Here is a 22,704-nt window from a genome sequence, read left to right on the forward strand (position 1 = left end):
TAACATTAATTAAATTATACTCACAATGGGTTTTAATTACCTGACAACCCCCCTCTCTCCCATGCTATTCCTTACCTTCTCTGCCCTGGGCCAGTCGAGCCAGCACAGACTTGGAAGTGAAACTTTTACTTTTTGCAGCCAAAATCTCATCATAAACCCAAATGTTTCCTTTTCCCACACAGAAAATCAGCAAAACCAGGTGAGTTTTGAAACAAATCGGATTTTATTCTTTGCAAATATTTGCAAGCCACAAGATTTGTCAGAAAAGTTGTCCCAAAAGGCAGAGAGAAGGAAGAGTTAAAGCAGAGACTGGGCTACCCCTGGAGCAGTTCACAGAGCAATTAAAGGTGACAAAGAGAGGAACAAATGAACTGCAGCACATCCAAAAAGAGCATTAATAAAAAACAAATGAGCATCTGAAATATTTCAGACCCAGTGTACAAGTGGTTCTACCTATTTGTCAAAACCTAAAATAAATGAAAAGTTGCAAAGTTACAGGCTCTGATTGGGGGTGTCGGTGATGCTGCAGTGATGGCTTCAAAATGAGTCTGTGCTGTAAATCCTGTGATCCCTCAGTCGTGCCCATTGGATTAATTAATTAATTCCTGCAGGAAGCTGCTCAGCCAATCAATGGGGTAAATGTAGCAAATATTCACCAAACCTGGTTTCCTTTGATTGGCTCTCTGAGCAGTTGCTGTCTGTATTTTTCCATAATGATGTTCCAAATCTTCCCCTAATTCCCACCAACAGTTTTCTCTTCAAAACAGAGAAAAGGATGGAAAATATGAAGCAGTGTAAGGAACCATCCCCAGCTCACACCCTGGAGTGCTGGATGCTCTGACAGCTCCCAGCAAGGACTGGATTCGCCACCACAAGACTCAACCTGGGAAGTGTCATGGACTCAATATAGCAAGCACTGCACAGGTTTAGCACATGGAACAGCATCATCAACAATGAAATTTAATTAGCATTAATTTACTCCTGACTTACCTCAATTATGTTAGTTTACATTTGACTACATACACAAAACACCATAAAATGCTTATCCTGGATTCAAACATTGCCATTTTCAATTGAGACTCTAAAAGACTTGGCCAAAACCCCAAAGAACTGAACCTTCAGAAGTTCAGTGACAGCTGAGAAAATCCTTTTAAAATTCCCCTTCCCAGCCCCCAGTGACTGCTCACACCAAGGCAGCAGAAGGTGCTGGCAGCACTCTCCAATTTCTTGTCACCACCCAGTCCCACTGAGGGCCACAGGAGCAACTGATAGGAGGGACTCTGAGGGGGAAAACAATAATCCAAATATACAGCCCAGATGTGTTGTGTTGGGTGAGGGAAAGCCAGGCCTGGTTCCAGTGGATTCACAAACACAGAGCACCCAGCCTCCCTCTCACACCAATGCCTGGCTTTCCAAGCTTCTCACGAATCATTATCAACATCCAGAATGTTTTCTGGATGAAAATGAGCCATCATCACCCTCTGTTTGCTCAGAGCCACATCCCAAATTCTGCTTTCCACAGTTCACTGCCAAGTCAGGGCACTGCACATGGAACTGAGCACAGAATTAAAGGTGTCTAAGAAGAACAGAAGCAGCACAGAGGTAGAAAGTTTCAAAGAACTAAACCTGAGTTACACAATTAATCTCTACATACCTGGCATGACAAATACCCAGCAGCAAGTCCATGGTTTGGGGTGTTTTTCCAGCTGGAGGTACCACACTGCCAAGGGAATCAGCTCCTGGTGTGCCAGGCTTGGCCTTGGCCCTCAGCTGAAGTGATCTGGCCTTGCTACACCTGCCTGGAGCCTGACAGAGAACAAGCAACCAGTGGCTCATGTCTTAGACTTGACTAGTTTAACATCACTGTGAGGAAATGAAGAGTGAATGATAAAAGCTTCACAAGAAAAACAAGTGTTTATGTGCACAAGCACTAAAAAAATCTCCATTGCCATCACCAAAGTGCATTCTGAGAGGAAAAAAATATATAAATCAGTGGCAAAAGCTGCCCCAGATTGGCACCCAATTTGTTGAGTACAGACAAAACAAAAACCAAACCAAAAACCAAGAAACCTCCCCAGAAAAAAGCACTGCCTGTATTCCTATTTTATTTGGGAACTTTTGCTCTTTATAAGTTGATAACGTGAAATTTTACTTTATGATCTTAAAGTTACAACGAAATAATTAAAAGAGATTTTTCCTTCCCTTTGTCACAACAAGTACTACTTAAAAATCACCTCAGTGGGGTGTTTTAGAGTCCTTCCCAACCCCTGGCCACCTCCCCTGGTAAATTAACCAGGAATAATTTGGGGAAGTGATTGAAGCACACTGAACAGAACATGACAATGCTGTTTACCCTCTTGGACTGACCTGTGCACTTCTTATCGACAGTTTAAAATTTAAGACTTCTAAAGTCAAATGGACTAAACAGATGAGACAACTTGTAAGGAACAGACACTTCCCCATGGGGTCCATCCTGGGAGGCAGCTGCAATTCCAGCTTCTGCACATTCCAGCGCTCGGGGCTGCTTCTCTCTTCCACGGTTATTCAGCAAAAAGCTGAGACACAGCACAAGCAGCAAACCTGAAGGACTTCAGAGAGTTAGAAACAGGGATTCTCAGCAAACCACGTGTAAGTGTGTTATGGCCAACACTCCACAGCAGGTAACTGCCATCTACCATCCCGGGAACATTGCAGCAATCAGACTCTGCTCATTGGGATTTTAGTTTGGTTTTAGTTTCCATCCCCCCCTTCCTTCCTTCACTGCAGGTGGGAATTCCACAAGTCCAGTCCCAAAGTGTGTCCACATGGCTCAGAGGTATCCCAGTGTCCCACGTGGACCTTCCCTCCTGGTGTCTCCTGTCCCCTGTGCAGGAGCAGCACGGGGAGCTGGCTGAGCCTGGCTCCTGGGGATGGGTTCCTGGGCTGAGGAGGCAGGAGCAGCCCTGAGCAGGGCCCGGGGGTGTCACAGGCACAGCAGCGGCGAGCGGCCGCGCTCCGACTCCTCGGCGTCCTCGGGCATGCGGGGCAGCAGCGCTGAGCGCGTCAGCCCCCAGAACCTGGGGGGACACAGCTCCTTCCTGGTGGCCGTGAACTTCCAGCCCATGTGGCTCCCGCAGATCCGGCACTGGGCGATGGTCCAGGCGTACCTGCCAGGGCACAGCCAGCCAGCACAGTGAGGGAAAGGGGCCTGGAGAATGCCACAGCAGGGAACAGCCCCAGCTGGGCTTGGGTGACAATCCCCAGCTGAATTTGGGTAACAACCCCAAACTGCATTTGGATACCAATCCCCCAGCTCCATTTGGTTACCAATCTCCAAACTGAGTTTGGGCAACCATCCCCAGCTGGATTTGGGTAACAACCCCAAACTGGGCTTGGATACCAAACCCCAGCTGCATTTGGGTACCCATCCCCAGGTGGATTTGGGTAACAACCCCAAACTGCATTTGGGTAACAATCCCCAACTCAGTTTGGGTGACAATCCTCAGCTAAATTTGGGTAACAACCCCAAACTGCATTTGGATACCAATCCCCAGCTAAATTTGGGTAACAACCCCAAACTGCATTTGGATACCAATCCCCAACTGAATTTTTGTAACAACCCCAAACTGCATTTGGATACCAATCCCCAGCTGGATTTCCCAAGAATCCTCAGGAATCCAGTGCCCATTTAAAACCCTGCAGAGCTCGAAAAAATCCCACAAACACCCCACTCCAAAGCCCTCTCCTGCCTCTTCAAAGAGAGGAAGCAACCAAAGCTTTTCATTGTCCCAGAAATGCTGAGAGCCCTGAAGAGGGGTCACAAAACTTCTCAGAGTAAATTATTTAATGGCAATGAAAGTGATTTTTGCCCTGCTTTTCAAATAACAGGAACTGCTGCACCTCCCACAGCAGCAGAGATTTTCTGTAACAGTTTTATGAGGTAGAACATGAATATTTCAAAGCTATCATAGAAGAGCTGAGAAAACACAAAAGGATGAGCAATATTAACTCCAGATATTAAAAGTCTCAGATTTTCTTCAGGGAATGTTAAAACATGTGACAGAAATGCCAGACATCCTCCAAGTCATTGCTCAGTTCTCTCTGTGATATTCCAGGGAAAAAATCCTGGATGCAAGACCTGCTATTTATTAGGCAAACTTTTACATCTTAAGACTTAATTCTGTTACTGCCTCAGAGAGGCAGACTCCTTATTAATTATTTATTATTAAAATAATATCAAATATAATCAGAGAAATACAAATGTTAATAGTTTTTAATTTAATGTGACACTTATTCAGGTTTTAGATATAAAAATGTATTTCAGTGGACTAAATACATTTATATATTCTGGTTTTCCTTTGCACTTAAGCTGTGTGAAAACAATTCTGAAAACAGTTGGACCTTAAACAAAACTACACACCAAGAAATTTCCAGACAACTTGGTTTAAACAGTTGAGATTCTAGACTATGCTTTAAAATCTTAATATTTCTCCATTTAAAAAATATTAAATCCTGCAATATTTTAGGCGATTTTTCCATTTTATTCTGTATCTTGAATAAGTCTAAATTTACTTCTTTATTTTTCACATGAGCAAAATGGTGACATGTGCCAAAAAACCTCAATATTTACTATTCCACCCTCCCAGAAATAGGCAATTTGGGTAATTTTCTATTAAAATGTTGCTGCTCTTACCCAGGGAACCAGCTGTGCTCTGTGGAGGGGTGTCCACTGAGGCTCAGGTTGGAGGCTTTATAAACAGTGAGGGTTTCATGGATGTATCCATGGGGATTCACATAGGCTGCCATGGGCCCACACAGGGATAAGCTGCAACACATGAAGAATTTTGTCAGAATGCAAGGAAAAAAAATTAAAACAAAACAAACAAAACAAAACAAAAAAAAAAAGGTGGCAAATGTAAAGAGAGGAAAAACTGCCAGCTAAGCTTAAAATATTTCAAGAGAGCAAAAAATCCCCATTTTTCATAGGGGAAAAAAAAAGTGCCTTGAATTATAGCATTAAAAACTGAAAGAAAATAGATGCTGATTTAAAATCTCGTTGCTCAAATTTGCTTAGAATTGCAGGAAAGCACAACAGACTCATCCTGTGTGTTACTTGAAACAGTAAGTTCCAAGAAAAGCAAGGAGAATGTAACTTTAAAAGTAAGCACAAATGTTCATTTATTGCACCAACTTCTCAGCACCTTCTGAAAAAAGTTCATCATATTGACACAGCAGGAATTGTGGTGTCTGCAATCCATTATTTGATTAAAAGATAAGAAATGGCTTTTAATTACCCCATCAGCTCCTTATCACACTGATAAAGAAAAACTGTGGGGACTCTTTGTTAACCCAAAACATCTTTTAACCTTCCCATTATCAGAGGGGATGGGCTGCTGGGAGTTCATCAAGATTAAAAGCAGTGACAGGGCTGACAGAAGCAGCAATTATTTGGGAAATGTAATCGTTGTTAAACAGGGGAGATATTGTATAGGGCAAAGAAAGAATGGGGCCAGTTATCAGGAATAACCTTCAATTCTTCAAAGAAAAAAGGGATCACAACATTTATTGGCTTAAATAGGAACCTTCCCTGCATACCAGCATCCTGGGAGCCTGTTTATATCCCCTAATTAGTGCATTTTAATTGGCTGGCCTGTTGACACATAAATGAAGTGTTGAAAAATAAAATTTATCAAAATCTTCATTCAGAAATACCAGGATGAAAAAGTCTTTACGTGACACATTTATATTTCAAATTGTTCAGTGAGAGGCGCTGGGGGTGTGGCACAACAGTAATTTCTCTTCCAATATACCTGGAAATGCTGAGATTCCCAAACTTTTTATTAGAAAAGCTCAAATATAAACTCTCTATAAATATTTACTTAAATTTTATTGGAGCTGTGGCAAACCCAGCAGTTTTGAGACTTTTCCCAGCTTAATCTGCTTTGCTGGGCCTGTGTTTCTGACCTAGGAGCTACCCAAGATGAAGAGTAATAAACTCACCTGAATATTTCATTCTTGGTAGTTATTTCTGTGTCTTGGCATTGCTTACAACACAGAGATGTGCACTGAGAAAGAGAAACAAAGAGGGTAATTTCATTAATTTCCAGACACTTGTCAGCAGCAGGAAATAATAAAAAATATCTCTCCTGTTCCATCAGAACTGACTTTGGACCAATTGTTTTGTTCAGCAGTCACTGTTGTGGGATATTTTTTCTACGCATTTTACTTATTTAAACATTAATTATTATCTAAAAGACATAATAATTTTCATATCATCCCCTCACAAAAAGATTCACACACAGAGAATTGGATCTGACTCCACAAATACAATAAATGAGCCAACCTTTTAAGGTCTCTAAAGGCTAATTTAGAAAAAACAACCTTTGCTCTTCTGCAATACAGCACAGAAAAGGCAGATGAGACAAATGCAATCATTAAGTCTTTCTTAAATTTGAGGGTACTGTAGATCAATGGGTTTAATTTCCTCACAAAAATAGGCGAAACATATTGATCTCTCTCCTGGAGATTATAACAGATTAATCCATCTTCTACATTTTCTACAAAGCAGAACTAAACAATTCATCACTGACACTGCTCAGAAAAGCAGCATTTAAATCAGCTCAGCAGAACACTCCCATTCATTTTCAGGACATGCATTACCTGTACTTCTTTTTAAGGGTAATGCCTGTGAAATTCCCCCAAAATGAGCCACAGGATTTTGGAATATGATGCTGGGACAGGGACAGTGCTCTTAAAACCTGGAGTTTGTGCTCCTGAGCCCCCTGAGCTGTGACTCCTGCACTCTGCTGTGACACCACACACTCCAACCACTCTCTCCTCTGCTCCCTTCAGAGGTTTTTGTTGGACTTCAGCTGCTCCAGCTCCTCTCCTGGAGGTGCCCCTGCTCACTGGAGATGAGGCAGGACAAGAGCTCTACTGCTCAGATCCTCTCCAGCCCCCTTGAAGCTGCCCTGGCCTCTCTCCTGCCAGGGACCTTCCCCACCTCACTCCAGTGCTCACACAGCACTCAGAGTCCAATTCAGCCACTCTCCCCTTCCATGGCTCCACTTCCAAACCCCTCTAATGACTGCAATTAGCACTCCCAAGTGGAACTCACAGTGCTACACCTGGGAGTCAGGCACACTCCTTAAAATGAGCTTTGGTAACTGGGTTAACAACAGGGCAAGTGATAAAAGTACAATATCATTCACTGGTGTCAAAGAAAAATGGATCAGGATCAGTTTTATTATTGGAAATTACATCCAGGACATCCTAAAGAACTCTGGATAAAAATGCTGGTAAATAAACTGTAAAAAGCCATAATGCCCTCCCCATTCTGACACGAACACAGAACAGCAAAACACATTTACAGACCAAAATGTCACAGGGTGATGAGGAAAACACCTTTTGGATATAGGCTAAAAAGCAACTTTAACTTGAATTTGTGAGGCTAATTTAAGTTTTCCTGCCTCTTTGGAATTTATGGAAAACACATAATTACTGAAGATGAACAGTTCTCAGCAGCACCTGAGTACCAGGGTGTTTTCTGAGTTTCAACTCAGAAAAGACAAGTGAAATTTAGTCTGACTACAGCCTCAGGCAAACACCTGCCCATTTTGTCTCAGAATCTGGAAGAGATGTTTTCCGTCTCCTTTCTTTAAATTTCTGCTGCATGAATTTGGGAGGAGGATCACTATTAAAATGACCCTCAGGTTCCCTTTTCCCTAGAAACAGGCAAGAATTTAATGACACCACTTTTTAGGCAAGCAGGCAAAACTCCCACTGCTATGTATCCATTAGACAAACACAGTACTGTCATTTAAAAAATACAAATTATTACCAAGAACTGTACTACACAAAAATAGAAAATTTGGAACACTACAAGTCCATGGCAATGGAAAGAAGGGAAGGGAAACAAGTTTTTGAACACCTTAACAAAGAGTTGCCTAAGAAATAAATATGTCTTTTGTAAAAAAAAAATCTGTTTAGTCCAATCTTTAGATTTATGTTCAATACTACAAAGATTTTGCTACAAAATCCACAAGTTTCCATGGCAAAGTGATGCTTGATTGTGGTGTCAGTGTAGGGCTGTGATGGTTGTTAACAACACTGGACTTCTAGCACCATCTCTTGGCTAAAAAAGTGCTGTGCCACACTGAAATACTTCTAACAAAAGCAAATATAATTATGTGTTATTAATATAATATAATATCAATGTTAGATTGTATTATATACTTATATCATTATCATATATATGATATATAATATATAATATATTTTTTATTATATATTATACATTATATATGTTTTTTCTTGCTGCCAAACATAACCCAGCACTGAGACATGATCTTCCTTTCGGGCAAACTTTTGAAGAAATAACAGAACACCCAAACTCATCCTCTGGAAGGATTAGCTGGAAATTCCATCATTTCTGGAAGGGATTGTAACAGTCACTCCTGTTTTTTGGCAATTTGACGGCAAATAAAGAATGACTCACTTTGTTCATGATATCCAGCTCACAGCGCAGCCTCTGCACAGCACTGCCTATTTTGAGCAACTGGATACGTAAAGCATCATCAATGGGCAGGCAGGCAGCAACTCTGTAAGAAAAATCTAGAAATGAGAAAGCAGCAGGTCTGTTAGAATCAACAGAGAAATAAATCCAAGTGTTTCTATTTACTCTACCACAGGTAATTATCTAAGCTGTGGTCTCTTAGAAAATCTAAAAAAAAAAATAAAACTGTGGGTTCAGAAAAGCTCGTACCTACTGGGTTTGATGGAAGAGATTCATCTTTGAGGTTTTCATCCCACTCGTGGAGCTGCCTCTTGACTCTCTCCATCAAGGTTTCCTTTTGTTAGAAGAAAAGCCTAATTTAAATACACAGCTATTGCTGTTTTCTTCTTAGGAAAAAAACAAAAGGGAAGCAAAATGTAGAGTAAGCTCTTTTCCCTAAGTGGACAGCAGCTTTTAATTAAAGAAGCACTTTGTACCTGCATGTTTTAACTGGTTTTGCTCTGAGACAACACAGAAGGAACCAGAATCTCTGTATCCCTCCCAGACATTTGCTCTAGGAAGGAGGGAACAACCACAGTGTGGGAAGCCCTTCCTGATCTTTTCACACTACACTGAATATAAAAGGCTTTAAAACGCAAATTACGAGCCAATAAAATTAAAGCTTTTTCTATTATCCCATATTTAGATATTACAACTATAAAGCTCTCTGCAGGTTATTTGATTAAAGGGTGAACTTACAGCATCATAGAGAGAGTAGAGCCAGGGGGGCCAAGATGTCAAACTTGCACAGTGGAACTTCCTCTGAAACCAAACCCACAAATATGTATTCTTTAACAAAAGCAGATTTTAAGGACAGATTTTTTTGAAACAAATAAAACAGGGAAGACAGATCTGATTATTTAAAGATACAAGAAATTTTATCTCCATCAGGACCAGCACTTCACTGTGAAGCTTCCAAACCCATTTTCAGATACACTGAGGGCTAAGCCTTCTGAGCAGGACAATACATGGATTTTATCACAAAACCTGTCTCTGCACTAGAGGTATTTCTGATGTTTAGTAATAAAAATTATGTCTTTCAAAAGCGTGTCTATCTGAAATGGAGACAGTTGAAAATTTAAGTGCTATTAACAGTGCATCTGTTCCTAAGTCTCCACCAGCTGTCCCTGGAACCACCAAATTTCCACCAGTGTAATGTCATTTGTTTAATTAATCAGTGATTTCTGAACCCACAAATTGAGAGCTTTAGTTAATAAAAGTCTACAAAGTAGCCCACAACTATGTTGCTTTTCAAAAGAGAAGCTCATGTTGCACTGCAAATATGTACAAATTCAATTTTCATCTCCCCCTTGAGGGCAGCTCTCCTCATTTACCAATGACACCAGCAGAGAGATGGAGTCAACAGGACAATTACCCTGCTCTGCATCTGCACCCCAGGTTTTCCTACAGTGGGTTCCCTTCATTTCAGCTCCACCTGACAGAATCAGCCTTGGGAAGGGATTTCCACCCCACAGCCCAGAGTTTCTGGGCTCATTAATTCACATGAACTTGGTCAGGAACTCTGAGAATCAAGAGCTCTTTGTTACCAATGGAGTTTTTAATTTGATTTTGAGGGTACAAAAGTTCAAAACCGTTGAAGAAAAAAGCAAATCCAAACATGAGTCAAGTTACCAGGACTCTGTATTAATTTCTGGAGGTAGTTCCAAAGATCTCTACAGATCACAAGAGATGGACGATTTCAAGGTAACTTCTCTGTGTCAATGACCAAAACAATGGAATAAATAATAAATACAGATATAAACTGGCACAGGGTGCCCAGAGAGGCTGTGGACTCCCCATCCCTGGAAGTGTCTAAGGCCAGAAGGGAGGGGGTTGGAGCAACCTGGGATAGTAGAAGGTGTCCCTGCCCATGGGATGGAAGGGCTTTAAGGACCTTTCCAACCCAAACCATTGTGGGATTCCATGAAAAGCAGGAGGTTGGAAGCTGCCTTCCCTGCTGTGCCTCCTCCTCTACAGATGGAGCTGGATACTGATTCTCAAAACGCCATCAAAAATTCAGACAAAAAATACAAAACCAGAATAATCAAAGCTGTAGAATAACTTCTCACCTTCTGGTACTTCTGCCACCACTGCCTGATGGCCCTGTCCTGCCAGGAAGTGGGTTTGGAAGACGGGAGCACGTGGCACCTGCTGAGAGACTGCAGCTGCACTGCTGACATGGTGGGAGGCAGCACTCGCTCAGGCAGGATTTGTACTTTAGCCTGCTGGATTCTGAGCAAGGGAACAAAAAGATGAGGTGTACACATATTTTTTAAATGTTTTTTCTAATACATACGTTTAAAAAATGGATTTTACTGCTTATGGGAACACAGGCTGGTGCAATGGATTCATCACTCCACAGTACTAGAGAATTTAAACAACAACCCATTCCATCAGAACTTCTTTTATTTTAGAGTACTACAGATCTGTTGGGATTGTGGTGGACAGAAATACAGACAGATTGGCAGCAACACAGCTGAATGTTCCACAATCTCAGCACTATAGATTTAGATTTCTGTCTCCTCAAGTTACTTTTGGTATTAATAATCAGCTCTTCCATCTCAATGGCTCAGTTCAGCTGAAATGCACTTTGCTATCTTCAAACCACAAAAGCTTCTGCGCTCAGCTCGAGGTCAGAATCAGCAGAAATAGGATACTGACTCTGATCAGATTTTAATATCCCAGCATCAAAGGTCACCTCTTCCACAAAGACCTCAGCATATGGCTGAGGCTACTAAGAATGCTGTCCAGCAGGAAAGACTTATTAGCATTATGCAGCAGAAATCCTGAAATACTGAGCAGTGTGTAAAAAATTCTAATTTTCTCACACTGAACAGCACTGAACTGGTAACTTACAATAAATTACAAGATTATGTTGTGCCAAAAGCACTCAGGAATCAGAAGCACCAAGAATTATGGAAATATTCTTCTTGCTAAGGAGCTCTGGACAGTGAATTCCCAGTAACAAAGCTGCTGTTGCTGCAGCTGTCCAAGCACTGCCACCGTGTGTCCAAGCAGGGCTTCTCCTAAGCTCTAACATTCAGAGTCTGTTATTTGGAACCAGATGTTAGAGAGCAAACAGCACAAATATTCTGCATTTCTTCAGCTGCAGGTCACAAAACCACAGACCTCCTTCTAAAGCAATGCCTGTATGCTGAATTGCAGGATATGGGTGAGGAGCTCTAGATTTACAGATTTGGAGTAATACTTCACAAGCCTTGCAGAAAATATGACAGAAGCTCTAGCAGTTGTGCTAAGAATTGTCACATGCTCCCAGATCAATGCTGGAACCTGGATCTCTGGCCATGGTGCAGGGCACAATGCCAAGGAGTTGAAAATGAGGGAAGACTCAGCATATTCTTACTGCATGTTCAGGATCTTGATCACTTTTAGAAATGGAAAAAGGTATTAATTACATAATATGTTAAAACTAGTCAGAAGAGCTTCTAAATATCACAGCTATCAAATGGGAATATAGAAAATAAGAGAATACTCCTATGAAAGTTGACTTGAGTATAGAATTAACTGCATCATTTTCTTACCCATCTGACTGTGTTCGTATTTCAAGCACCTTGAACCTCTGTCTTCCTATTGCTTTCACCTTGACAGTTTCAACTCCATATTCCTGCTCTTCTCTGTAGGCATAGATTTCTGCTGTCGTTCCAAAATGTGCTTCCCTCTCATGTGCATTACTAAGAGTAACAGAATTAAAGATGAATTAAATTAATTAACCCCCTCCAAACAGCACTGCTCATTCAGACTCCACTCTGCCTGCACTGACTGTACATGACTGGTCCGATCAAAAAAGCAATTTTTGGTGAAATACCTTTAATTAATCACAATAATAATTTATCCATTATAAAGCAGTTTCTATTGTTTTGGTTGGTTGGGTTTTTTGCCAGGTAACTTGATTTTATTTTAGAGTCTAGATGTGACATTCTGGGAGCACAGGGATCACCGGTGTGTCAGCATTTCAAATGCAGACACTGAAAGCACTGAAAGCAAACATTCTTTGGAATGACTTTATAACAGGAACTGTTCCCACCTCCCACACAATTAATCCATAGTAAATTGCAGGGGGAAGAGGGAGGAACATTCCCAACTTCTCCTGGCATTAATCAGCTTTTCTCTTCCCCACTTTTCTATCACCTCCTGTCTCTCAACTCCACTGTGAAACATTTGCCAGTGCTTGTTAGTTCACACACAAAACAAGCAACAATACAGCTCTCAAAACAAGAACGTGACTTTCACATTTCAGGTCAAGGCTTTTTCTTTAACAAGCTGGAACAAACAGTCACTGAAAAGAGGAGGATGCCCAACCAAGGACACAGATCAGCACTTGCTGTTTCTCCACACAAACACGAGATGCTGTCAAGCACCTACACTGCCATTACACATTGGAAGACAAATTCTGTTAAACTATTTCAGCTTGTTATCAAGCACAGAACTGATGCAACCATCTGCTTTTGCTTTAGTATCCACAGAAACTGTGCTAAAAACATGCTGCACACACCAGCAACCCGCCCATGGCTTTTACCTGTATGCAAGGACAGCAAAGGTTCTGTCTTTCTGAATTAAATTCCGCACCATGCTAACCTCTTGGGGGCGGAAGAGCTGCAGCGGCAGCGTCTGGCCGGGGATCAGCATCACCATCACCCGGGGCAGCACGGGGATCACCTGGCAGCTGTCGTCATCGTGCACCGTCCTGCCGTGGAACTCCTCCATGTCCGAGCCCAGGTACTGCCAGGAGGGAGGGGAGGTCAGGGAGGGCCTGGGCACCACGGGGAGCACGGGCACGGAGCTGCTCTGGGGTTACTCAGCCTGCAGAAGGCTCCAGGGAGATCTCATGTGGACTTGCAGTATCTGAAGGAGCTACAGGGAAGATGGATAGAGATTCTTCCCAAGGCATGGAGTGCCAGGGCACAGGGGATGGCTTCCCACTGGCAGAGGGCAGGGATGGCTGGGATACTGGGAAGGAATTCATCCCTGTCAGGGTGGGCAGGCCCTGGCACAGGCTGCCCCTGGATCCCTGGCAGTGCCCAAGGCCAGGCTGGACAGGGCTTGGAAGAACCTGGGATAGCAGAAGCTGTCCCTGACCAGGGGGTGCAACTGGGTGCCCTCAAAGGTTTTTCCAACCCAAACCATCTTATGATTCTGTGAAAATAAAACTAAGCTTGTGGCATAAGAACATTACAATAAAACTATACAAACCCCATCTAAATCCCTTCAGGATATACTTAATGGACAATATATAAAAACATACCATATGTGATGTGGGCAAACTGGTATCAAAATTAATGATGTTTGGCTTCTCAGCTTCTTTACTATCTTGGTCTTCCACTTCCATTTCATTGTCATCCTCTTCCTCGCTCTCTACTAAGAAGCACATACAGAATATTGTATAGAATCAATCAGCAAAGATGAGATACTGAGAAAAAACTGAGAATCAGGGAAACACATTCAATATTCCCAGGCTACAGCTTTGCACAGGGAAGTAAACCAGAGGGAAATCATTTTCTTGTTGTTACAGCAAAATCATCATCCTGTAGAAAGGGTCAAAAGCTGTTAATTTATTTCTGAAGGCCTGAAGAACAACTTTCCTTGGAAGAAAACAACAAACAAAGGCTGTCAGTTCAGGTTTTCACTACAGTGGTGCTTCCTCATCTCAGCTCTAAAGGTTTTCTGTCTGCACCCCAGGATGCCAGATCACTTCACTCCTTGCAGGATGCTGAGCAAAGTGTCTGAAGCTGCACAAACCTCAACAATCAGCTGCAAGTGAGTAAGAAGCAATGGGAAGCTCCGTGTTCATGCAGAGACTCTTGCTGGTATTTTAGACAATTTAATTGCTGTCAGCCTCTGCTGTGTGCACACCAAACACCAACCCAGCAAAGGCAACTCCTGAGGAAGCCAAACACAAGACTCCAAGGGATTTCAGATGTAAAACAGCATTTAAAAACTACTGCTTCCTTCCCATTCTTCAGCCAAGCCTAAAGTCATTTTCAGGCAAGAGGACAACTAAATCATCAGTCACTGCATTAATTGACCCTATTTCTTTGAACACAAACATTATTTATACAGCATGTTATGCCCAAACTTCATGTTAGCATAAAGCAGCCTCCAGGATTCTTACACCAAGAGCTGCTGGGTAATGGATAATCCCAGTGGTGCTGAAAAACATCATTTAGACCTTGAAAGCTATTACAAGATACAAAAAAAAAAAATTACAATAGTCAGTCTAGTTGCCTGCCTTTGCAATTAATATCTTCTTAAAAAACAGTCCAGAGTTGGAAATATAAAAAGTGGAGGGGTTCTCTCTTCATCCTGAAGGATTCTGCAGGGAAATCTCAAAAAAGAAAGATGCTGCAGAGTCAAAGAATTTTCCTTCAGAAATGGGAGCACCACCAATTTCACTATTTCTGAGAGTGGGAGTACAAAAGAACAGTGAAGAAGACATTAAAAGCTGATTTTAAAGAACCTTTTTTCCCCTCTTTGCCCTCCAGACACATTTGTTAAATGCTCCCACAAAATGTTTAGTCACTGATCTTATTTCTGCTTCACCTCACTTATGTTTTTTTAAACAGTTCACAGTTTACAGAACCCGCTCTTACAGATCCATCCTATATTGAATTTATCTCAGCAAGAAATGATCCAGCACCACAGGAAAGGAGGTTACAGACTCTCTTTGGTATTGTACCTAATTAGAGTCCTTTCAGCAATGAGACACCATCTGCCTAATGACTGTTAAAAATACTCCACATCTATACGAAATTTCTTATATTCAATTAGCAACCCTAACCATGAACAATTACAGAATGTTTAAGATGTACAAAAGAGCTGTTATTTTGCTTAGTGTGATGAAGGGGAAGAGCAGGAAGTTTTTGTTTGGTTCTGGGGCATCACCGGAGGATGGGAAAAAATAAAATATTCAGATTTTTCCACGTGCTCCCATCCGGCTGCATCCATCATTAGCAGTTTTAACAGGGAGAGGCTGCCCCACTTGTTTTTCTGAACGCAGAAGGAATTAGCAGCAGTTGATTGGAAAGAATTGTGCCCTGCAAACTTTTGCTGCCTGCTGCCAAAAGCGCACAGTGGCTGCTGTGTGGTGCTGGCTGAGGGACCGTGATGACTCATTTCACTGCAGCAGCAGCAGCCAGCCCAAAACACAGCAAACCCCGGCGCCTTCCCTCTCCTCCTCCCTCCCAGCTGGCAAAACAAGCTGAAGCTTTCACACCCCCAAATACTGGGGTTTATTTATCCTTAAATTCCAGGATTAGCAGCACCTCCAGCACACAGGAAGGAGGGAAATGCGAACGCTGAAGGCTGCCCTGCATAATAAAGATCACATTTTCCTCACGTTGGCTCACTAGCACAACCCAATCCACTCTCAATGCCTTTGTGCAGAAATGAGGAAATATGAACCTCATTTAAGGAAAAGGGATAAGGTTATATATAGGTCGTATTAAGGTTATATTAAAGCTGTATTTCCTAAAATTTCAGGAAATACCTTATATTAAGCCTGTATTTCCTAAAATATTCAGGAAATAACGTATGAAGGTGATATTAAAGCTGTATTTCCTCAAATATTCACGAAAATTGCTTATATTATTGTGATATTAAGGCTGTATTTCCTAAAATATTCAGGATTTTTTTTATTATTATTATTTAAAACATACAGAGCTAAAGAGCTCACAGAATTTCCTGCCATGGGAAATGCCATTGGCTCCTGACAGGAATTCCTGCTCCCTTCTCCCCTGCGTGCTTATTCTGAAATAATGCTTCAGTTAAACACAAGCTGCTTCCCAACCCATTCAATCTCCTGTCAGTGTGGAGGCACCACAGGCAGAAAAACACATTATTATGCAATAATTATGCAATAATTCCCTGGGTGAGGAATTGCTCTGCTGTGTGTGACAGATAAGCCAGGCAGCACATGGGATCCAGCACACTGCTCTCTATCCAGCACCTCTGCTTCCCTGCTTATTTTCACTGGAAAACAGAGCAGAGACTCCCTAAAACAACTCAGATTCTGCTCGGGCTCTGGGTTTCACAGCACAGAGTCTGGTCTCGATGCACAGAGCAGTGCCTGCTTTGCCCGCTCTGCTGGGAACCCCACGGGCCTTGCTGCCCCGAGCACCCGTGTCCCTTCCTGCACCGCACATCCACGGACTCCAAGGAACATTTCTTTTCAGCCTCAAAAGTACATCTACGGCCTCAATGGAAATTTGCGGCCTCGATGGAGCAGTCACGGCCTCGAAGGATTTGCAGGAGCAGCAGAGGCCGCAGGAGCCCGCGGCCCCGGGCCAAGGCTCGCCCTCCGCCGCCTCGCACCGGCCGGCAGCGCCCACAGCCCCCCGGCCCTCAGCGCTCCGCACACCGCCCGGGGCTCTGCCCGCCTCCCCCTCGCTTTGCTTCGCTTTCCTTTCCCCTTCCTCTTCTCTCCGCCTCCGCTTCCTTCCTTTCCGTTCCGTTCCGTTCCTTCCCTTCTCATTTTCCCTTTCCCTTTCCCCTCCCCACCCGCCCGCCGAGCCCCAGCCCGGTGCCTCCCCCGCGGGTGCCCCCGGCCCGGCCCGGCCCCCTCACCGGGCACCAGCTGGAGGTGGTTCCCCATGTTATCTCGGGGCTCTCCGCCTCGGTCCTCGGCGGCCATCGCTGTTTACCCGGAGAGCAGGCTGGGAAGGCGGCGGGGCGGGGGCAGGAGGCGGGCGGAGGAGGAGCCCGAGCCCGCCGGAGCGGGGCCGGGAGCCGCGGCCTCTGCGGGACCCGGGGCTCCGTGCGCACCGCCGGGCTCACACCGACCGTGTTCCCCTCAAGGACTGCCCGTCCCGCCTGGAGGGCTCGGGGTACCGGGGGACAGCGGTTCCTCTCTGCTCACAGGGCACGGCCAGGGGGACCAGGGCAGAGCCGCCCCCGGTGGCACCTGCGGCGGGTCCCCAAAGCGCTGCATGGCCGGGCTGTGGGCATGGGAGAGCGGCTGGGTGTGAATAAAACCCGCCGTGGGTTAAACCTCGTGGGTAAATGGCTTGACAAGAAACTAAACACAATATAAGATAAAAATGTATCTGCACAAGGCTTGGAGAGGGTGCAGCGAAAGGCCAGGGTGGTGCCGAGGGCACTGGAGCATCTCTGCTGTGAGAAGGGCTGAGTTGGGGTTCTTCAACCCCGGGAAGAGATGGCTAGAATGGGATTTTATCCGTGCACACATGCTTTAGTAATTTAGTTATTAAATTCATTAGTTAGGGTGACAAGAGGGTGGGGCTAGGCTCCTCTTGATGGTGCCGAGCACTGGCACAAGAGGAGTGGGCAGAAACTGATGCCCAGAAGTTCCACCTGGACATGAGGAAAAACTTCCTCCCTGTGCACTGGAACAGAGATGATGTGAAATCTCCGCCGGGAATACTCAGACCTGTCTGGACACAATCCTGTGCCCTGTGCTCTTAAAACTTGCCAGCAGGGTCCTGTCCTGGTGTGAGGTTGGTGGCATCACCAGAAATGGTTCACAGGATGCAAACCCAGCTGATACACCCCAAAAAGTTCACTGCAGCTGCCTCTGCACTGCCCAACTCTCACTCAAACCCTCTGTCTCATCATTTATTATCATTTCCTTTCCCTTTAAAAACCCTCAAAAAAAAGCCCTATCATGGCCCTGGGATTTTTCTCTAATAAAATGTTATATTTTTATTGCTGAAATTTTTACTGTATTCTTTGTTACAAATCACTAAACCCATACGGTGGTCTTGAGCAGTTCACAATTCCTCTATCTCATCTCAGCCCTGTTTGTTGTTTTCTTCCTAAAAAGGCTTTTTGTTGTTGTTGTTGTTATTCAGGGAAAAATTCTGCACTTTCTGCTTTTTTCTTCAATATCTCCCATTTCACTTCAGCAATAATATTCTCCCTGCATCAGTGACAGAGCAAACCAATGATTAGCCAGCAAGCAAAACACTAATTTTTATATTTTTTTAAATCAGAATTAAAGTGGTTTCGAGAACTACATTTAAAGGACAAATAAGCCCTATAATTTCCTTGCCATTGTGGGTGGAAAATTCCCAAACAATCATTATCTGTGCTGACCTGAATGGGCCTTTAGAGCAGCAATCAATACCACATTTGCCAAATGAGCACGAACATGCCCGTGATGATACATTAAACATTTATAAAATACAATAATCACTTAAATGATTAAGTTATGATTCCATAACTTTTTCTGCACTGTCTCAGTGTAATACACATAATTGCAGGGTATTGTATCTGATGATTTACCATAATAAAAAAAGATATTTTTCTTGTCAGGCTGGCCAACTGAAGAATTAAAAAATTATGAGCCCCTTCTCCAAACCCTGGGATTTTATTAAGAAATATTATGCTAAATGTTTTTTAATTATTTTGATATGCTAAAATATTTTTATTTCTCTTGGGTTTTTACTAAATTTCTGGGGGTATATTTGAGTCACACTTTTGAGCTTGTTTCTGCACTCTTGAGGGATAGGTCTTATTTTTTAGTGGCTCCTGGGATTCTCCAAAAATTCACATGACCCAAGGAGCTGGGGTTTCTTTTAGGAAACCCTAAATTCAATAATAATCATAATAAAATGATAAGTAGTGAGGACTCTAGGAGTATTTTGGATGCTGGTGCAGTCACCCTAACCCTGCTAACAGCTCTGTGTATGAGCACTGTAACTCCAGCAAGTGCTTTAAATCTAAATTCAACCCCCAGATTTGGCATTAACTCTAATTTAGACTCTGACTATAATTTACAGAAATCACTATTTACCAGCTTTTTCTGCAGGGCTGTAGTGAAGACACTGAGGATTTTGGGTGAAGATTTTTTTGAGATAAGTGACTTTTGTTAAGTTCCACATCACCATCTGAACATTTACTAAATGCTGTAAGGTATAAGCAATTTTGAGGGTTTTAAGTTCACCCTGCTAGAAAACTCATTTAATACATAAATATTGATATTTCATATCATAAATAGTTTAGTTTGAAGAGTCATTAATCTCACTCCCAGCACAAGGTGTGTTTCCAAACTGAGATTGGGAGAACTGGAAGTTGTTTCCTAGAGGGGCTTCGTTCCCAAATTCATCTCCAGTGGCTGGTTGGGAATAATTGCAAAGTTGTTCTTGGTTAACCATTGAGTAGTTTGGAGTCAGAGATGTTAAACCACATTTCCAGAAGAAAAAGAAAGGGACAGGGATGTAAAGCATATTAAAATGTAGCTCTATTTAGAATTTAATTTAGTGTTAATTTCATGTTAATTTAGTCTTCATCCTGGGTCACACTCGATGAGGAGAGCGGAGGATGCAGTGCTTGTTGCCTCATTACAGGTGCAGTTCTCAACACAAGGAGTTTAAAACCCCCAGCCTCCTCCTGGTCAGTCACTCACTGAACAGATCATTGCTCCACCAAAAATACAACTCTACCTCCCCAAAATATGCTGTTCAGCCAGTTTCTTATTTAACTTTTCTCCCCATTTTCCTGCTCCTGCATCCACTTCCTGACTACCCCCAGGAGGAAAGCTGTGTGACTGGGGAGCAGATGAAATAAGAGGAACTAAGAGCAGCTCTGCTGGCAAAATCTTCCCGTGTGAGATTCCGAAGCTCCTTTCCATCGCTCAGCTCCTTTCTCTCTCCACGCTGGTTGAGAAAAGAAGTTGTCAATGTCTAAGCAGCCACTGCACTCCCTCGTCCCCACCTACATCCTTGAATGAAGCGGAAAAGTCAAAAATTCCCGATATTGCGGGAGCAGAGGCACTAGATGGTGCTGTAACCTCCCCTTTTGCAGCTCTGCTCTGGCAGAATTATTCAGCTGGGCTGCTCCGCGAGCTTTGGGGCTTTTGTTTTTAGGGGATTCACTGCGAACAATGGAAAAGTTTGATCTACAACATTATCTATTGATCTACAACATAACTATTTTAAAGTAGGAGGTTTGTGGTTCTGACACATGCTGGTTTGACCAGGCTGTTAAAAAAGGAGACTGGATAGTCTAATTTTAAACTGGTAAAAGTTCTGTGCACTTGTGCCATTGATTTCTGCCCTGCCAATAAATTGGCTCATTATCCACCCAAACCTGCTATTCCAGGCAGAACCAAGCAATCTCTTCTAGTATTCCAAAATAAAAAGTGACTCCTTCACCTTTAGACAATTTATTAAACACTGACAGTAGAAAGTAGCTAGAAATCTGTACTTCAGACATTAAAAAAAGAAAGTTACAAAAAATACATGAAGCCACTTTCTTACCAATAGCCAGGCAGCCCCAGCACTGAAGAAACTTGTCACGTTCACATGGCCTTGGAAATTCATGGCTTTTCAAGTGACCAGATGGATTTGCTGCTCCCTTTGTCACCACTTTGTTGCACAAATTAGGGAGAGGTGTTACCTGCCAGTCCCCAGCAAACAGGGAAAAATTCCTTCTTTACAAGAAAAAAATCTTTCTTTACCTGAGCTGCCAGCTCTGCACACATCAATTATCAGCTGTGCCACCCCAAACCCACCAGAGCTGCCCGTGTCAATATCAAATACTCTAAAAGGACACAAATCACAGAGAAAGGTGACTCCAAAAGCACAAAAATGAGGGATGGGCAGAAGTGTTCTAGCATAGGAGAGCCTGGCAAGCGCTGGGCAGATTCAGAGCAGCAGAGGACCAGTTTATCCCAGGAAGCTGATTGATATCCCAGTGAGAACGGGGCATATTTACAACTCCTGTTCATATTTGCTGCCTGGGTCAGGCTGGTGACAAAGGAGCAGCTCTGAATATGCAGGAGGCCCCAGACAAAGGGCCCATTAGCCAGACATGGCCATTACTATGCAGAGAGGCAAATTCTCCTGACAGACAACCCTCTGCCAAGCAAGGAAACTATTTGGCAAGTGTGCAAAACCCATATTCCACACAAGTGACAGACAGCATGGCAGGGAAAGCAAATGGGGCTATAAACACAAATTTGGTTCAATAAAGGGAATGAAAAGTGAGGGGAAAACTCTGTAACACTTTCTGGAAGGGGATACCAAGGCAAAAGGATCCTTGAGGAATATTTCTGTGAATCCAGGGCTGCCAGACCCCGCTCCCAGATCACCTGAGATGTGTCTGTGGCTTTGAGGTGCAGGTCAGCACAGACCTCCTGTATCCATTGCAAAGAGGGTTTCTCAGAAATAAGGCTTTGGTATTTCCTTTAATTTTTCTATCACAAAATTTTTGGTCATTTTCGTGTTAATGGGGTCCCAGAATTTTAACCAGCATAAACAAGAGTGATTCCAGTGAGGCTTACAAGCTGTAACACTGCTTTTTCCTTCTCCTTTGTTCCTGCTGGGTCTGTCAGCAAGTTCAATGTATTTATAGCTCAGTGTATATATAATTCTGGACATTGTTTCCCAGGAAGATCCAAGTAGCCCTGTCTGAACAGGACTTTTATACAGAGCTCACTGCAGTGATCCCTCCTCAGTGCAAACAGTGTTGGTTTTATCCCTGTGTATATTACCCAACAAACTGTTCCCATATATTATGTAAAATCATGTAAATTGGTGTATATACATTTAGGTAGAGGGAGCTTGCTCATAAATCTCACTTCAGTTTAAAATACAGAGCACTAAGTATGAGTTAGAAATACTATTTTTCTTTCACTGTGCATTTAGAGCAGGCTCCTTCCATTATCCATGCAGGAAAACCACTCTGAACTTGGGGAGCTTGAGAAAAGTTCATACAGCCACATTTACAACAATATTGGCCTTAATTTGGGAACTTATCCTGGGAGTTTGCCTGCAGTTTGTCATGGGGAGGAAGTCCAGCAACCTCTGCAGATGATGGCAGTGAAAAGCTCGGGGAGGGAAAGAACACAGAAAATCTTGGAAATCAAGACCTTTCTGGGGTTTTTCACATCACAACTTAGTAAAATTTACTACAGACTGAGCACACCAGGCTGCTTAGTCAGGGTTTCTCCATTTCTTGGGCTGAAAGATAACAATTGCTAACATCATTCCCCAACTCTTTACAACAGTGGCACCGAGTATTGCATCACTCCAATCCAAAGGTGGGTGCACTGCAAAGATGAGGGGAAAAAACCACATGCTAAAATGTAATGGACATGAACTGCATGTAATGGTCATAAACAGCAAAGCCTGCTGGATTTCTGCCTCAGGCAGCAGAGGAATGCACTCTCTACGTGTGCTCTTAAGCTTTGGCAG

General features: G+C 43.0%; 1 protein-coding gene across 1 annotated transcript; it reads right to left on the reverse strand.

Moving 5' to 3' along the window:
- Positions 1-226: 226 nt before the first annotated feature.
- Positions 227-17,207, reverse strand: CRBN (cereblon). The gene is made up of 11 exons (XM_030957013.1): positions 17,114-17,207; positions 13,797-13,909; positions 13,071-13,273; positions 12,076-12,225; positions 10,603-10,765; positions 9,233-9,295; positions 8,744-8,828; positions 8,477-8,592; positions 5,980-6,044; positions 4,673-4,804; positions 227-3,146 (listed from the first exon to the last, which is right to left on the reverse strand). Exons 1-11 carry the CDS (start codon positions 17,178-17,180, stop codon positions 2,963-2,965), a joined length of 1,341 nt encoding a protein of 446 aa, XP_030812873.1. The 5' UTR covers positions 17,181-17,207; the 3' UTR covers positions 227-2,962.
- Between the last annotated feature and the right edge of the window lie 5,497 nt (positions 17,208-22,704).

The sequence above is a fragment of the Camarhynchus parvulus genome, chromosome 12, assembly GCF_901933205.1.
Source record: "Camarhynchus parvulus chromosome 12, STF_HiC, whole genome shotgun sequence".
NCBI classification, from domain to species: Eukaryota; Metazoa; Chordata; class Aves; order Passeriformes; family Thraupidae; genus Camarhynchus; species Camarhynchus parvulus.